Source organism: Phytophthora cinnamomi (genome assembly GCF_018691715.1).
Source record: "Phytophthora cinnamomi strain GKB4 chromosome Unknown Contig129, whole genome shotgun sequence".
NCBI classification, from domain to species: Eukaryota; Oomycota; class Peronosporomycetes; order Peronosporales; family Peronosporaceae; genus Phytophthora; species Phytophthora cinnamomi.
Window position 1 is genome coordinate 159,412 of NW_027151062.1, and position 16,781 is coordinate 176,192.

The window sequence follows — 16,781 nt, forward strand, 5'->3', positions numbered from 1 at the left end:
CAATATCTCGGCGTGACCGTGTTCCGCCGCGATATGGAGTGGCGTCCGTGCATCATCCGAAGCATCAAGTCTCGCATTCACATCAGCATTAGTCAGGAGTAGTTCTTCGACGACTTCGAGATGACCACCGCGAACCGCAAGATGAAGTGCGCGCCAGCCTCCGCTTCGAGCTGCTTCGAGAAGAGTCTCACGCTTGGTAGAATCATCATCCTCGCACTGGAGTAGACAACGAATCGCTGTGGCGTCGCCGAGTATCGCAGCACAATGGAGCGCCGTCCACCCCGCCTAAAACGTCAGACATTGGTTTATCACAACCAAAACTCTCGTTTACGTTTGTTCTGAACGTACGCTGTCCGTCTGTGTGAGGTCCAAGCCAGATCGTTGTAATGCGCATACTAGTGTCGGGTGGAAATCGTGCTGTGCTGCTGATAATCCATGCAGCACCAGTGGTTTGGCTCGATTCTTGACCGTGGCACTCGTCGGGATGAAATCGCGCGGACGACCACAGCAGCGACACAAGCAACTCGCATCGGCGGCAGCTTCCACGTGCTCGTTCACCTTCCAGCACACAAAGCACTCCCATTTCTTCATCGTGGCCCCGCGTTGAGCACTTGCACTTGCAAATAAAACAGCAAATATAGCTTGCAAACCACGTCTGCAATGTCATTCGAAGCCACGTTATGTCTTACCTAAATTGAGATCTCAGCTCACATCTTTTCTAAACTTTTTTTAAGTCATAGGTGGATCCTTGAGATGAATGTTCTTGCGAAAAGTTCCGCTCGCATGATCCATGGTTGAGATGATGCTCGCACCCCATTGTTACAGAGTCATCACGAAGACGAACTCGCATCTTAACCGATACTCTCAGCAGGGTCAGTTTGCGAATCGATAGCACACGATCTGTCACGGTTGTAACGGACCAGCGAACTGCGAGCGAGCAGGCGTCCGTTTTGGAAGATGAACAATCACAAGCAGTGAAGCACCGCTAACCTTAAAACAAAATATCACTTCGTTAGTTTCCTCCAAGCCGCAAGAGCCTCCCCAGTCTCTTATCCCCTAGCAGCGCAAGTTCGAAGTCCGCTGCTCTCCAACACTTCGCTTCCTCGCCTAAAAGGGACCGTGAATATCAACATCTACGAGGGATCGTCCTATCCGGAGTAGGTGCCACCATATTTGCAACACAATCTCTGCCTCCTTGCAGGTGATAGCGCGCTCCATCGTCTTGCGGGTATTGAATTCAGCGTAATAGTGCTCAGTAAGCCCGTGAACAACCTTCAGGTCGCCGCACGATTCTTCTGGCAACGCTTTGGGGTGTATTTTTCCAAGATGCCCCGCAGCACCCATTTTACCGCGTCCAGGCCACCAAGTCCAGCTGCATGTAGTTCTTTACGTTTGCACCTTGCTGAATAGTTCATCAAGTATTCTCCCGTCGCCGCATTATCCATCGCCGCCAATGAACATCCTTCTGAATGATTCTCACGCAGCCACTTGACGATGTCCAGGCGACCTCGACCAGCAGCTGGGTCCATCGCCTTTTGTGAGCATCTAGCCGTCGTGTTTTCGTGGAGCCACTTAATCAACTCGAAGTTGCCATTGGCGGCAGCTTCGTCCATCGCGGTTGTGGTGCCGCCTTCGGGGTTGGGAAACGTGTTCCACACGCCTCGTTTTCGCTTCTTGCGCTGTGAAACATCAACATCGTGCAGTACATCAGAACGTCTAAGTGTCCATGCCCAGCCGCAACCTCCAGTATCGTCACCATTGCAGCCTCAGAATAAAAGACATCGATCTCCAAGTCTTCGGAATACCCACTTGACCACTTCCAACTTGCCATATTTCGCTGCAAAGCATTTGTCAAAGCAGACATTAGTCGCTTTTCGTCTTCCCGATCGTAGTCCTGCTCGTGCGAATGAGATTCCAGCAGCCACGAGGTGAATTCAAGATCCCCCATAATATTTCTGCGTCCTGTACAAAGCCCCCTCTCAGTAACTTTCATACTCTGCATCAGTGTAGTCAAACGGAAATTCGCACGAGAACTCTTGATAGCCGTTCTCTACCGCCCACTTTCGTTCCATGCAATTGTGCTGATAGAACGCGCGCTCGGTCACATTTTGTCGCCGTAATTACGCCGCACCGAGTGTCGGTATTTTGCTGCTGCAATTGTCGCCACACTCAACCCCGCTGTGTAAAGTGTCCGCTTCCAGCAGCTGCAGAACCCACAAACATCCACCTCTCGCAGCTCTTCCTCCACTGCGCCCTTCTCCACTGGACAATCACAAAAATGTTGCAGAATCCACTGCATCATCCATAAGTCATCACAGCGAACGGCTTGCACCAGAGCGAGTGAAAACTCCCACATGTAGCGGTAATCTACAGTGCGGACCATTGCACAAAGTCACAGAACTGTAGTGGTGAGATTCATGATAAAGTCTCCACCCACTGGGGGGGGGGGGTTCCCACCGGCAAATTTTTAGTAGGCTACTCAAGATTGGCGACTCAATAAATCCAGCGAAATCATGAGTTGTGTTTCCACCGGTATATTTTAAGAAGGCGCGGCCTTTCGTCCATTCCTAAGAGCTGCTTGACGATGAAAGAGCTAGCTAGCGGAACTCTAGTAGTTCTGCATAGGTTTCTGTCTCGAGGCTACGCATCACCTAGCGGCGGCGAGGACAGTGACGACACTGATGAGATACTTCGACGCGTAGCCGACGCTGTTTGTGCACTTGGATTGATATGCTTGCCGTCTGAAACCGAGCTTGTTGAAATTGCACTGCGAAATGAACAACGTTCTGGAATTCCGCAAGCTACTCTCAGTATTGACGGGTCTCACATTCCCATTCTTCGTCCGCGTAAATGCGGGCAGAAATACTACAATCGCAAGGGGTTTTACAGTACAGTTCTTCATGCTGCCGTCGATGATCGACGTAAGTTTCGTGATGTAGTTATCGGATGGCCTGGATCAGTAGGTGGCAATCGCATTTTCTCTACCAGCTACTTGGGGCGGAATTATGAAACCTGGCTAGGAGGAATACGAACCAGACAAATTGCTACTTCTGCTACCACTACTGCAGAATTGCCAATGTTTTTACTCGGTGATTGCGCGTATTCCAATCGGCGCAATTTTGTCACGACTTATGAAATGACGCAAGTAGCACAATACACAAGCATTAAGACCCTGAATCGTGCATTATCTAGAATTTGCTACAAAGTGGAGCAAGCATTCGGAATCCTAAAGGGCCGTTTTCGCATTCTTCTTCGTGCAAATCCGACCGCTGTTACTGACTTCGAGTTCATTCCAACGCTTGTCTACGCTCTTTGTTCGCTCCACAACTTCCTCATCGATGAAAACGATATTTACTACAACCGCCGCTATGTTCAGCGAGAGAGAGCTGCAAATCCACCGCAATCCAGCCGAAGCCTTCCAGAAAGTCCAGCCACGAAAACTCGCGATACATTGCTGCTGTTCAGTAAGAACAAAACCCGTGCTAGTCGCGCCTCCCAAATAACTCGCGCAGAAGCTCACGATCGCGCTCCCTCTCGCGCTCCTGGTGTTCGCGGCTCTCCTGCTTTTCCTTGACACGTTGTCGTAGAGCGGCACGACGATCGGCTCGAATTTCCTCGAGCTTGTTTACCATAGCATCCGTCTGTTGTAACGGGGTTACACACACAAGTGACAACAGTCACTTGTGCACGATAACGGTCACAAGTAACAACTGTCACTTGTGCATGACATTTGTCACTTATGGTTTAACAGATAAATATCTGTTAAAGGTTTTGGATACTTCCTCACATTGGTGTAAGACACACCGATGGATACATTGAAGTGGACCACCACAGTGAGTGGTCCACACATACCCAAAGATCCTATTGGTAGAAAGCAGCATTTTTCTACCAATCAGAGACATGCATATTGGCGGGGCTCTGACAGCCAGCCGCTGCCAACCCTTTCATAGATGATAAACAGTTTTTAGCAGATTTTAGAGGAAGATCAATTTACAAACAATACAGTTCTCATTTTACCTAATCTAAGTCACTTGGAATCCTTTTGTTACTTAACTTATATTTGTGTATTCAAATATAATTAACCTAAGTAATTACTAAGTACTTACGCTTCCTCATACACGTTGCGCAACGTGTAAGCTAAAGTAGTGAGTCAAGTTAGACCCACTACACCTGGTAGCACTTTGTAGTCCGTCCAACGACCGACTGCTTGACGTTCGTACGCGGCGTACGAACGCGGAGCCGAGAACCACATGAGCACGGAGGTGCCCATGGAGAGCTCCAACAAGCCTGCAACGCATGTTGCACGCGTTGACTGCCCCCACCTGTCTGACCCAGAGTGGGAGGCCCTCCAACGACTGTCAACAGTCATTGGAGAAGCGGCGATAGCTACAATGCTGCGTACGCTATCGCCGACGGAGCAACATGGTGTTGCTCTGGGGTTCATCATGAAGGAGCAGCGTGACACTGCTTCCTCAGTGACGGCGTCGTCAGGAACGACACCGCGTGCTCAACCATTAAAGTTGAGCGTAAGCAATTACGTGGGAAGAGAGGGCGAGCCTCTCCTCGGATGGCTTGTCGAACTCGACACAGCCATAGCGGCTCGACGCATCGTCGACCCGCTGTCGAAGGTCGCGTTCGCCATGTCCTGCCTTGGCGGACGCGCAAGGAGTTGGGCGTATGGACGCCGACTCTCCGATCCTACATGCTTCAGCACGTACGAAGTGTTCAAAGAGGAGCTCAAACAAGCGTTTGAGCCCCCGCAAAACGAGTTCCGGTCGAGGGCGGAGTTCCTCGACCTTCAGCAGGGTAAGCATGACGTCCATGCTTACGCGCAGCGCGCACGATATTTGGTATCAAATATCGTGACTAACTCCCGATTGACGAGGCGACCAAGGTCGTCACGTTCATGAAGGGGCTTAGAGATGGGCCTGCGAAGACCTATCTCTTCCGAGAGTACCCGAGTACTCTCGAAGCTGCAATCACTCTTGCCATGCAAGAAGAGTTTAGCCTGCGGCAGGCTAAACTCCATGGAAACGTACCGAGGCCGCAACCGCGCCCGGTAGCGAGGACGGGAGGTCCGGAACCAATGGACCTCTCGAGCGCAACAACTGCTGGTTACCAGCAGCAGGGAGGTAACGTGCGATGCTTCCGCTGCGGAAGGATCGGTCACTTTGCACGGGAGTGTACAGCTCCCATGCCCCCTGGAGGTGGCCGTCGTGGCGATGCTAGGCATCGCCGCGGACCAACAAAAAACGCGAACATCCAGTAGGCGCGGGGCGCCCTACTGGTAATGCAGTCGCGCGTGCCGACATCGGGCACGCGACACTGAGGACTGCAGCCCCCAGTGAGACCAGCTCTCACTGCAAGAAACAAGATGACAGGCCGAACCTAGTCATCTTGAAGGTTTACTCGAAGAGAGCGAGTGACTCTCTTCGAGCTTTGGTAGATTCAGGCGCGTCGAACAACTTTGTTCGACTACGAAGCCTGTCGAGACTTGACTTCGAGGAGGTAGATACACCTCGAAGTCTTCTGGAGGTACGACTGGCAACAGGTGCCATCGTAAAGACCGAGAAGCGCGTCGTGAACGTGCGCTTCTCGTACAAACAACGAGTGTTTGTCGAACACTTTATCGTCCTGGACCCGGACGATAAGTTCGACGTGATAATGGGCATCTCGTGGCTTGCACGGCATGATCCGGTGATAGACTGGAAGAAGCGCACGCTCGTGCGCTTCGGTCGCGACAGCGGAACAGAGAGCGATGGCCCTGTTACCGCAGCGCACGCACCAGCAGGTGCGCGCGGCTCACCAGTCGAGACAGCGCTTAATGCCGCTGTCCCGGAGTGCCCAAGAAGTGCGCGAGGGCGCGCATAAGTGAGACCAACGTCGGCAAGGCTGCCGACGTCAGAAGAAAAAGACGTACTGGTTCCAGGAACCAATACCCACGTTCAAGTGTGTAAGGGACAGTCCCTGACCCGAAGAGGTCAGGTCGACAACGACGCGTCGGCTCCGGGAGCCGACGCACCCTCGGTCATGAGGGGCTCCGCCAATGAATGGCGTCGAGGTGACGAAGGCGTGTCAACTCCGGGAGTTGACGCGGCAAACAGTGCGGACGGTTGCAAACGTACCGCACTGACGCAATTTGCATGCTGTCGTGCAGCCGGGCTGCACGACGAAGCGCCATGCGATCAAGCCGGGCTTGATATCGCGCGCCCGCAGACAGGGTCTGCCGGCGAAGGAACACATTACCGTGCAGCCGGGCTGCACGAAGGAAAATGCGGTCAAGCCGGGCTTGATACCGCGCGCCCGCGGACAGGGTCCGCCGGCGAACAACTGTCCACGGCCGGGCCTGGACCAGAAGAACAACTGTGCGGAGCCCGGCTCCGCACAACGAGAAGACGGCGCAAGCGGAAAACGCTACGCAAGTCTCGGTCCGGGACCGAGACGCAACAAGAGCAGTCTGCTGGGCAGACTGCGGCGGTGACGCCGAATGTCAAGACGCTAAGCGTCTTGACGCGCACCGATACTGGATTCCAGTATCGTGAGATGGAACTCGCTAGTCCTCCGACGACGGCGTCGGAGTTGACTTCGCTTCCAGCCATGAGCTGGAAGCGCTTCACGCGCAACTTGCACGATGGACGCATCGAGCAAGTCTGCGTTCTTTCGGACAGCGAAAGAACGGAGAGCGAGAGCGAAGAGCTGAGACAGCTCTTCATGGGAAGTACCACTGAGAGTGAAGACACTCTCAGTGCGAAGACGAAGCGAGAGCGCTTCGAGGAACAAGGTTGGGACTCGCTGAAGTCGAGTCCCTATTACGAATTGTTGAGGGAGTACAAAGACGTACTCCCGGAAGACATTCCTGCGGAGCTTCCGCAGGATAAGGGCATTCAGCACGAGATTGATCTCGTGCCGGGCACGAAGTACTGTGTCACGCGGCAGTGGCCACTGCCGCGAGAGCAAGTGGAAGCGATCGACGACTTCTTTGAAAGTCGTCGTAAAGCAGGACAAGTGCGGGAATCAAAGTCCCCGCACAGTGCTCCGACGTTCTGTGTCAAGAAGCCACAGGGCGGATGGCGCATCGTTCATGCCTACAACAAGCTGAACGATGCGACGGTACCGGCGCAGACGCCGATACCGCGAAAAGATGTTATCATCGATTCGATGGCCGGGAGCACCGTTTACAGTGCTCTCGACTTGCGAGATGGATTTTATCAAATCCTAATGCGTGAGAGCGATATCCCTCTCACGGCAGTGAGCACGCCAAGCGGCATGCTCTGGGAATGGCTAGTAATGCCACAGGGGCTTAAGAACGCCCCTGCGACTTTCAACAGGTGCGTGACGCACTTGTTGCGCTCGGTGCGCGACTTCGCACCGAGCTACTTCGATGATGTATTCATCCACAGCCGGGCTGTGGACGGGAAGACCGACGTAGAGATGCACAGGGTGCATCTCCGGAAGCTACTTGAGCTTATGAAAACACATAAGCTCTACGCGAACCTGAAGAAGTGTATCTTCGGGGCGAGCGAGATACCCGTCCTCGGGTGTCTCGTAGGGAAGAATGGTGTTCGCCCTGACCCCGAAAAGGTCAGAGTGGTTAACGAATGGCCAACGCCTTCAAGTGTCAAGGAACTGAGGCAGTTCCTTGGCCACGTACTTGTGCAAGTACGTGGAGGATTATGCGGGCAAGATCCGCCCGCTGTCACAGCTTCTTAAGAAAGAAGCTGTGTGGAATTGGACACCCGATTGCCAAAAGGCATTCGATGCAGTCAAGCGGGGCTTGACTGAGGCGCCGATCTTGGCAGTGGCTGACCAAGATCGCCCATTTCACGTAGTGTGTGACGCATCCGATTTCGCGATCGGATGCGCATTGATGCAGCACGATCACGAAGGCCGTGATCGTGTCGTCTACTACCAATCGCGTCAGCTGAAGCCAGCTGAGCGCAACTATCCGGTGCATGACAAGGAACTCCTTGCCATGAAGTATGCACTCGCAAAGTTCCGAGTGTATTTGCTTGGGAGTAGACCATTTGTGGTCTACACCGACCATGCCTCACTGCGCACCGCAGTGAAGTCGCCACATTTCACAAAGAATGGCGAGATGGCTCTCATTCTTTGCGGAGTATAACTTCCGGGTCGAATACAAACCCGGAAGATTGAATGTAGTGGCCGACGCGTTATCACGTCGGCCGGACTATGCAGAAGCTGCTGACGTCAATGCCATTGACGCCATGCGATCGAGCAAAGCCACATCATCTCTGTTGGATGATGTGAAGGCCGCGTACGCGCACGACGCGGACGCGAAGCTCTTGCTGGCCTATGGCACAGTACCTTCTGACAAGTCCCGTCAGAAACTGCCCAAGCACCTTCGAGCGCGTGCACACCGCTTTCGTGTGCACGACGGACTACTGCTTTACAATGCAGTCGACGACAACGCGGACCGCGTTGTCGTGACAAATGACCATGACCTGCGACTCAGGATCATGTACGAGTATCACGATGCCCCGTCTGCGGGACATCTCGGACGTGAGAAGACTTACGTCCTTCTCACGCGCGACTTCTACTGGCACCACCAGTATAGTGGGTGCGCAAGTACATCCGTGCTTGCGAGGTATGCTAACGCGTAAAGCCTGCGCCGTTTGCGCAGGCTCCATTACAATCACTACCGACTCCGTCGGAGTGTTGGAAGTCCATGTCATTGGACTTCATCTTTGGTCTTCCCCCGGACAACGGAGGGAATACCGGTGTTGTGGTCTTTGTAGACCGCTTCAGCAAGATGTACCATCTTGCTGCGGTGCCGGCAGAGGTGACCGCGAAGCAGACGGCCCGTCTGTTCGTCGACATGGTGTTCAAACACCATGGCATGCCGTCCGACATCGTGTCGGACAGAGACCCGCGCTTCACAGCGCATCTGTGGCAAGAAGTGTTTACACTTCTTGGGAGCCAGCTTTCCATGTCGACTGCGGATCATCCGCAGACGGACGGTCAAACCGAGCGCGTGAATCGCGTGCTCGTCGACATTTTGAAGAGCTACGCTCACTCGTTCCAAAACTGGAGCGAGTGTTTGTCGATGGCGGAATTCGCCATCAACAACTCGGTGCATGCCTCGACCGGGCATACACCGTTTTATGTGAATGCCATGCGGCATCCCCGTCTGCCGAGTTTACTCGGAGTGGTGGCTCCCACTTTAAGTGGGGGAGGATCTACGACTGCACCACAGCAGTCGCAAAAAGCCGCTGACACTTGCACAGTGTCAGCCGCGACAACAAGGACCAAGACAACCAGGTCTGCGCGGGGCGCAGACCTTGGCAGGAAGAACCAACGGTCAGCGCAGTGCGCTGACCCCCAGAACAAGGCAAACGAGTCTGTGCAGAGCACAGGCTCCACAAGGAACAAGGACCACGGGTCTGCGCCCTGCGCAGACACCGCGAAGAACCACGCAGAGGCCGGGCCTCTTGCGGAGAGCGATCTGAACGAGTTCAGCTCGGATGCGATTGACTTTATCAATAAAAGACAAGCCGTAATTCGGTTTGTCCAGGACACGATTGCAGCTTCTGTGGATAAACAGAAGCTGAACGCCGATAATATTGGCAGGGGCAACACAAATGAATTCAACGTGAATTCATTGGTTTTGTTATCTACTCAAAACCTGTCCAAACATGCAGTTTAGGATTTCGGAGCAAGCAAGCTTGCTCCGCGCTTCATCGGGCCATTCACAGTGATGGCACGCCACGGTAACGCATATACGCTAGACATACCGTCTAGCATGCGGCTCCACCCGACATTTTATGTCGGGCGGTTAAAGTCATACTTCCAGCACGAGCCAAGTGGCTCGTCTGACCCGAAGAGACAGACTCGACAGGGGAAACCCTCCTCTCCAGCGCGTAGTCGCGCTGGAGCAGTTAATACAGTCGGGCCTACAGCCCGACCGGCACGTTCAAGGCGGTCTGGGAGACCGCCAGAGCCGGGACACGAAGGAACAGAGCGGCAACCGCCGCGCTCTGAAAGTACTCCACGACCGTCACTTGGTCGTGGAGCAACACGAGATGAAGGTCAACACGGCGTTGACCATCGGAGCGTGTTTCCACCACCTCCGCCACCGCTGCAAGACGCACGCGGAGAAATTCGCTGGATCGTCCAGCGAATTGTTGATCATAGGAAAACAATCCGAGGTCCGGATTGTTTTCGCATTCGCTGGAGAGGTTTCCCTCCCCAACACGACACGTGGGAACCACGGAACGTCCTTATGGAAGACGTTCCGGACATGGTGAAGGAGTACGAAACCCAACACGCACTACCAGCAAGAAGGTAGTGCGAGCGCTGTAGTAATCTACAACGCCTGACGACTCGCGTGCTAGATAATTAGCACGGAGATCATTGAAGCTCTCAGGTATACATATAGTATACCTGTTGTGGTCGCGGTTGCTAATATGCACCGCCACCTGGACGGACAGTGCGCACGGCGCATGGACACCAGCCTCCACCGCAACAGCGTGGAGTTGCTAATACTTGCCACTTCGAGAAGGACTCGAAGTGCTTTGGCGCTTGCTTACCCGATCACGGTAAGCAACAGAAATTCGCTTAGAGATGTCGACGCATAGACGCGGTCGACATCGAAGAATCGTACACAGACACTGTGTTGTCTGTCCCCGTGGTAGCGACGCACCTCGCGCTACCGCGCATTGTACACAGCAACAGAGAGTTTACACTCTGTTGCAATGGTGGTCTTCAGCTTGATCGTGCTCATTGCGGATGAGCACGGAAACCCCAGCACAAACAATTGACAAGCAGTCAATATTAATTGACGTGTCGAGACCGACACGTCTAAGCTTAACGGGGGGATGGTGTAACGGGGTTATACACACAAGTGACAACAGTCACTTGTGCACGATAACGGTCACAAGTAACAACTGTCACTTGTGCATGACATTTGTCACTTATGGTTTAACAGATAGGTTATCTGTTAAACGTTTTGGATACTTCCTCACCTTGGTGTAAGACACACCGATGGATACATTGAAGTGGACCACCACAGTGAGTGGTCCACACATACCCAAAGATCCTATTGGTAGAAAGCAGCATCTTTCTACCAATCAGAGACATGCATATTAGCGGGGCTCTGACAGCCAGCCGCTGCCAACCCTTTCATAGATGATAAACAGTTTTTAGCAGATTTTAGAGGAAGATCAATTTACAAACAATACAGTTCTCATTTTACCTTAAACTACCTACTCGGTGTTTTATTTTATTTATATTATACTTGTGGACTCAAGTATAATTAATTCAAATTATTAATAAACTCCTACGCTTCCTCATACACGTAGCGCAACGTGTAAGCTAAAGTAGTGAGCCAAAGTAGGCCCACTACATCTGTAGCTGAACCAAATTCATGAGGAAGCGTTGTTCATTACTTGGCTCCGAAATCTGCTTTCATTTTTTTTGCCTTGAATGGAGTTGTTCTGCTGTGTGTTTTCTTGGTCTTCGGACGCACCATCAGAACCTGGCGACGAAGGGATGTTGTCAACGAGAAGGCCTTCGTCTCCACCACTGCACGAAGATTGCGCTGCATCCGTGTTTTGGTTGTTGTCAGCGAAGTCCGCAAAATATGTCTGACGAGGATCACTACTATCTTCTCTCTCAAAGACAGGCGTAGAGGAAACTAAAGCGGAAGGCTCGACAGAGTCATCACCGCCTAAGATGTTCTTCAAAGCATTGAATACGGCTATGTCCATGTCGGCATTGCGAGCGTCCGTCTTGTTAGCAGTCTTGATGGTTTTCTTTTGCTCACGTGACAGTTCAATCCAACAAGGCTGGCCGGTTGATCCGACCACACGGTTGTTGTTAAATGCGACTATGAACTTGTACGCAACAGGCAGTTGTTCTTCTTGTCGATGACTGCTTTCTCACTGCGAGACGTGGTGCGACCACACAGCGTCTTGAATTGCTCGAATACTCGCGTGTTAAGAAGGGCCGTCGACTCCCCCTTCTCTGCTGGGGTATCCAGCCCAATTCGCCATGCCTCGATGAGCTTCAGGATCTCAGTTGTAGTCCAGTTAGGCCCTCGAGCACGAGATTTACCCTGCTGCTTCTGCTGCTGCTTCTGCTGCTGCTTCTGCTGCTTCTTCTTCGCCATGAGACCTTCTCCTCCGCCCCCTACTCAATATTTTTTGCAGTAGCAGAAATCCTACTGCAAAAATCCGCACCTTCTGACGGGTTATTGAGTAGGAAAGTAATGAATCAGGTTAGGTTCTCAAAAACGCCTACTCAAGAGTTACCGGTGGGAACCCCCCCACGCACTGGGCATTGCAAGATCTGCGATGCCAAGCTGGCGGTTAGGAAACCACTGCTAGCCCGACAGGCCGCGCCTAGTAGTGAAAGGACATTGGAGAATAAACGCATAGGACGCATAATAGACTTTGTGTTCGCCAGGAAGCGCCAGCTTCCTTCGCAGTGTGTATTTCGCTAAGACCCACTACAAGAACCAGCGTGACTCAGCTCCACTCCCTTGGACACGGCATATCTCACACCAAAAAGTCCGTCACGATAGCGCTGATGCTCTCCCGCGCTTCATTTACGAACGAAAGAGAAGCGCAAACTCCATGTGTAACGGGGTTACACGTACAAGTGGCTGCAAGCCACTTGTGAATTTAACAGATAGGTTATCTGTTAAACGTTTTGGATACTTCCTCACATTGGTGTAAGACACACCGATGGATACATTGAAGTGGACCACCACAGTGAGTGGTCCACACATACCCAAAGATCCTATTGGTAGAAAGCAGCATTTTTCTACCAATCAGAGACATGCATATTGGCGGGGCTCTGACAGCCAGCCGCTGCCAACCCTTTCATAGATGATAAACAGTTTTTAGCAGATTTTAGAGGAAGATCAATTTACAAACAATACAGTTCTCATTTTACCTAATCTAAGTCACTTGGAATCCTTTTGTTACTTAACTTATATTTGTGTATTCAAATATAATTAACCTAAGTAATTACTAAGTACTTACGCTTCCTCATACACGTTGCGCAACGTGTAAGCTAAAGTAGTGAGTCAAGTTAGACCCACTACACCTGGTAGCACTTTGTAGTCCGTCCAACGACCGACTGCTTGACGTTCGTACGCGGCGTACGAACGCGGAGCCGAGAACCACATGAGCACGGAGGTGCCCATGGAGAGCTCCAACACGCCTGCAACGCATGTTGCACGCGCTGACTGCCCCCACCTGTCTGACCCAGAGTGGGAGGCCCTCCAACGACTGTCAACAGTCATTGGAGAAGCGGCGATAGCTACAATGCTGCGTACGCTATCGCTGACGGAGCAACATGGTGTTGCTCTGGGGTTCATCATGAAGGAGCAGCGTGACGCTGCTTCCTCAGCGACGGCGTCGTCAGGGACGACACCGCGTGCTCAACCATTAAAGTTGAGCGTGAGCAATTACGTGGGAAGAGAGGGCGAGCCTCTCCTCCGATGGCTTGTCGAGCTCGACACAGCCATAGCGGCTCGACGCATCGTCGACCCGCTGTCGAAGGTCGCGTTCGCCATGTCATGTCTTGGCGGACGCGCAAGGAGTTGGGCGTATGGACGCCGACTCTCAGATCCTACGTGCTTCAGCACGTACGAAGTGTTCAAAGAGGAGCTCAAACAAGCGTTTGAGCCCCCGCAAAACGAGTTCCGGTCGAGGGCGGAGTTCCTCGACCTTCAGCAGGGTAAGCATGACGTCCATGCTTACGCGCAGCGCGCACGATATTTGGTATCAAATATCGTGACTAACCCGATTGACGAGGCGACCAAGGTCGTCACGTTCATGAAGGGGCTTAGAGATGGGTCTGTGAAGACCTATCTCTTCCGAGGGTACCCGAGTACTCTCGAAGCTGCAATCACTCTTGCCATGCAAGAAGAGTTTAGCCTGCGGCAGGCTAAACTCCATGTAAACGTACCGAGGCCGCAACCGCGCCCGGTAGCGAGGACGGGAGGTCCGGAGCCAATGGACCTCTCGAGCGCAACGGCTGCTGATCACCAGCAGCACGGAAATAATGTGCGATGCTTCCGTTGCGGAAGGATCGGTCACTTTGCCAGAGAGTGCACGGCTCCCATGCCCCCTGGAGGTGGCCGTCGTGGCGATGCTAGGCATCGCCGCGGACCAACAAAAAACGCGAACATCCAGTAGGCGCGGGGCGCCCTACTGGTAATGCAGTCGCGCGTGCCGACATTGGGCGCGCGACACGGAGGACTGCAGCCCCCAGTGAGACCAGCTCTCGCTGCAAGAAACAAGATGACAGGCCAAACCTAGTCATCTTGAAGGTTTACTCGAAGAGAGCGAGTGACTCTCTTCGAGCATTGGTAGACTCAGGCGCGTCGAGCAACTTTGTTCGACTACGAAGCCTGTCGAGACTTGACTTCGAGGAGGTAGATACACCTCGAAGTCTTCTGGAGGTACGACTGGCAACAGGTGCCATCGTGAAGACCGAGAAGCGCGTCGTGAACGTGCGCTTCTCGTACAAACAACGAGTGTTTGTCGAACACTTTATCGTCCTGGACCTGGACGATAAGTTCGACGTGGTAATGGGCATGCCGTGGCTTGCACGGCATGATCCGGTGATAGACTGGAAGAAGCGCTCGCTCGTGCGCTTCGGACGCGACAGCGGAACAGAGAGCGATGGCCCTGTTACCGCAGCGCGCGCACCAGCAGGTGCGCGCGGCTCACTCAGTCGAGACAGCGCTTTATGCCGCTGTCCCGGGGTGCCAAGAAGTGCGCGAGGGCGCGCACAAGTGAACCCGCGTCGGCAATGCTGCCGACGTCGGAAGAAAAAGATGTGTTGGTTCCGGGAACCAACACCCACGTTCAAGCGTGTAAGGGACAGTCCCTGACCCGAAGCGGTCAGGTCGACGACGACGCGTCGGCTCCGGGAGCCGGCGCACCCTCGGTCATGAGGGGCTCCGCCAATGAATGGCGTCGAGGTGACGAAGGCGTGTCAACTCCGGGAGTTGACGCTGCAAACAGTGCGGACGGTTGCAAACGTACCGCACTGACGCAATTTGCATGCTGTCGTGCAGCCGGGCTGCACGACGAAGCGCCATGCGATCAAGCCGGGCTTGATATCGCGCGCCCGCAGACAGGGTCTGCCGGCGAAGAGACACATTACCGTGCAGCCGGGCTGCACGAAGGAAAATGCGGTCAAGCCGGGCTTGATACCGCGCGCCCGCGGACAGGGTCCGCCGGCGAACAACTGTCCACGGCCGGGCCTGGACAAGAAGAACAACTGTGCGGAGCCCGGCTCCGCACAACGAGAAGACGGCGCAAGCGGAAAACCCTACGCAAGTCTCGGTCCGGGACCGAGACGCAACAAGAGCAGTCTGCTGGGCAGACTGCGGCGGTGACGCCGAATGTCAAGACGCTAAGCGTCTTGACGCGCACCGATACTGGATTCCAGTATCGTGACATGGAACTCGCTAGTCCTCCGACGACGGCGTCGGAGTTGACTTCGCTTCCAGCCATGAGCTGGAAGCGCTTCACGCGCAACTTGCACGATGGACGCATCGAGCAGGTCTGCATTCTTTCGGACAGCGAAAGAACGAAGAGCGAGAGCGAAGAGCTGAGACAGCTCTTCATGGGAAGTACCACTGAGAGTGAAGACGCTCTCAGTGCGAAGACGAAGCGAGAGCGCTTCGAGGAACAAGGTTGGGACTCGCTGAAGTCGAGTCCCTATTACAAATTGTTGAGGGAGTACAAAGACGTACTCCCGGAAGACATTCCTGCGGAGCTTCCGCAGGATAAGGGCATTCAGCACGAGATTGATCTCGTGCCGGGCACAAAGTACTGTGTCACGCGGCAGTGGCCACTGCCGCGAGAGCAAGTGGAAGCGATCGACGACTTCTTTGAAAGTCGTCGTAAAGCAGGACAAGTGCGGGAATCAAAGTCCCCGCACAGTGCTCCGACGTTCTGTGTCAAGAAGCCACAGGGCGGATGGCGCATCGTTCATGCCTACAACAAGCTGAACGATGCGACGGTACCGGCGCAGACGCCGATACCGCGAAAAGATGTTATCATCGATTCGATGGCCGGGAGCACCGTTTACAGTGCTCTCGACTTGCGAGATGGATTTTATCAAATCCTAATGCGTGAGAGCGATATCCCTCTCACGGCAGTGAGCACGCCAAGCGGCATGCTCTGGGAATGGCTAGTAGTGCCACAGGGGCTTAAGAACGCCCCTGCGACTTTCAACAGGTGCGTGACGCACTTGTTGCGCTCGGTGCGCGACTTCGCACCGAGCTACTTCGATGATGTATTCATCCACCGCCGGGCTGTGGACGGGAAGACCGACGTAGAGATGCACAGGGTGCATCTCCGGAAGCTACTTGAGCTTATGAGAACACATAAGCTCTACGCGAACCTGAAGAAGTGTATCTTCGGGGCGAGCGAGATACCCGTCCTCGGGTGTCTCGTAGGGAAGAATGGTGTTCGCCCTGACCCCGAAAAGGTCAGAGTGATCAATGAATGGCCAACGCCTTCAAGTGTCAAGGAACTGAGGCAGTTCCTTGGCTTGGCCACGTACTTGTGCAAGTACGTGGAGGATTATGCGGGCAAGATCCGCCCGCTGTCACAGCTTCTTAAGAAAGAAGCTGTGTGGAATTGGACACCCGATTGCCAAAAGGCATTCGATGCAGTCAAGCGGGGCTTGACTGAGGCGCCGATCTTGGCAGTGGCTGACCAAGATCGCCCATTTCACGTAGTGTGTGACGCATCCGATTTCGCGATCGGATGCGCATTGATGCAGCACGATCA

General features: G+C 53.5%; 1 protein-coding gene across 1 annotated transcript; it reads right to left on the minus strand.

Annotated features, from left to right (window-relative positions):
- Positions 1 to 11,845: 11,845 nt before the first annotated feature.
- Positions 11,846 to 12,127, minus strand: IUM83_18686 (uncharacterized protein; the record flags this gene model as incomplete). Its single annotated transcript, XM_067943696.1, has 1 exon — positions 11,846 to 12,127. The coding sequence occupies one exon, from the start codon at positions 12,125 to 12,127 to the stop codon at positions 11,846 to 11,848; it is 282 nt and encodes a 93-aa protein (XP_067780028.1).
- Positions 12,128 to 16,781: the final 4,654 nt, after the last annotated feature.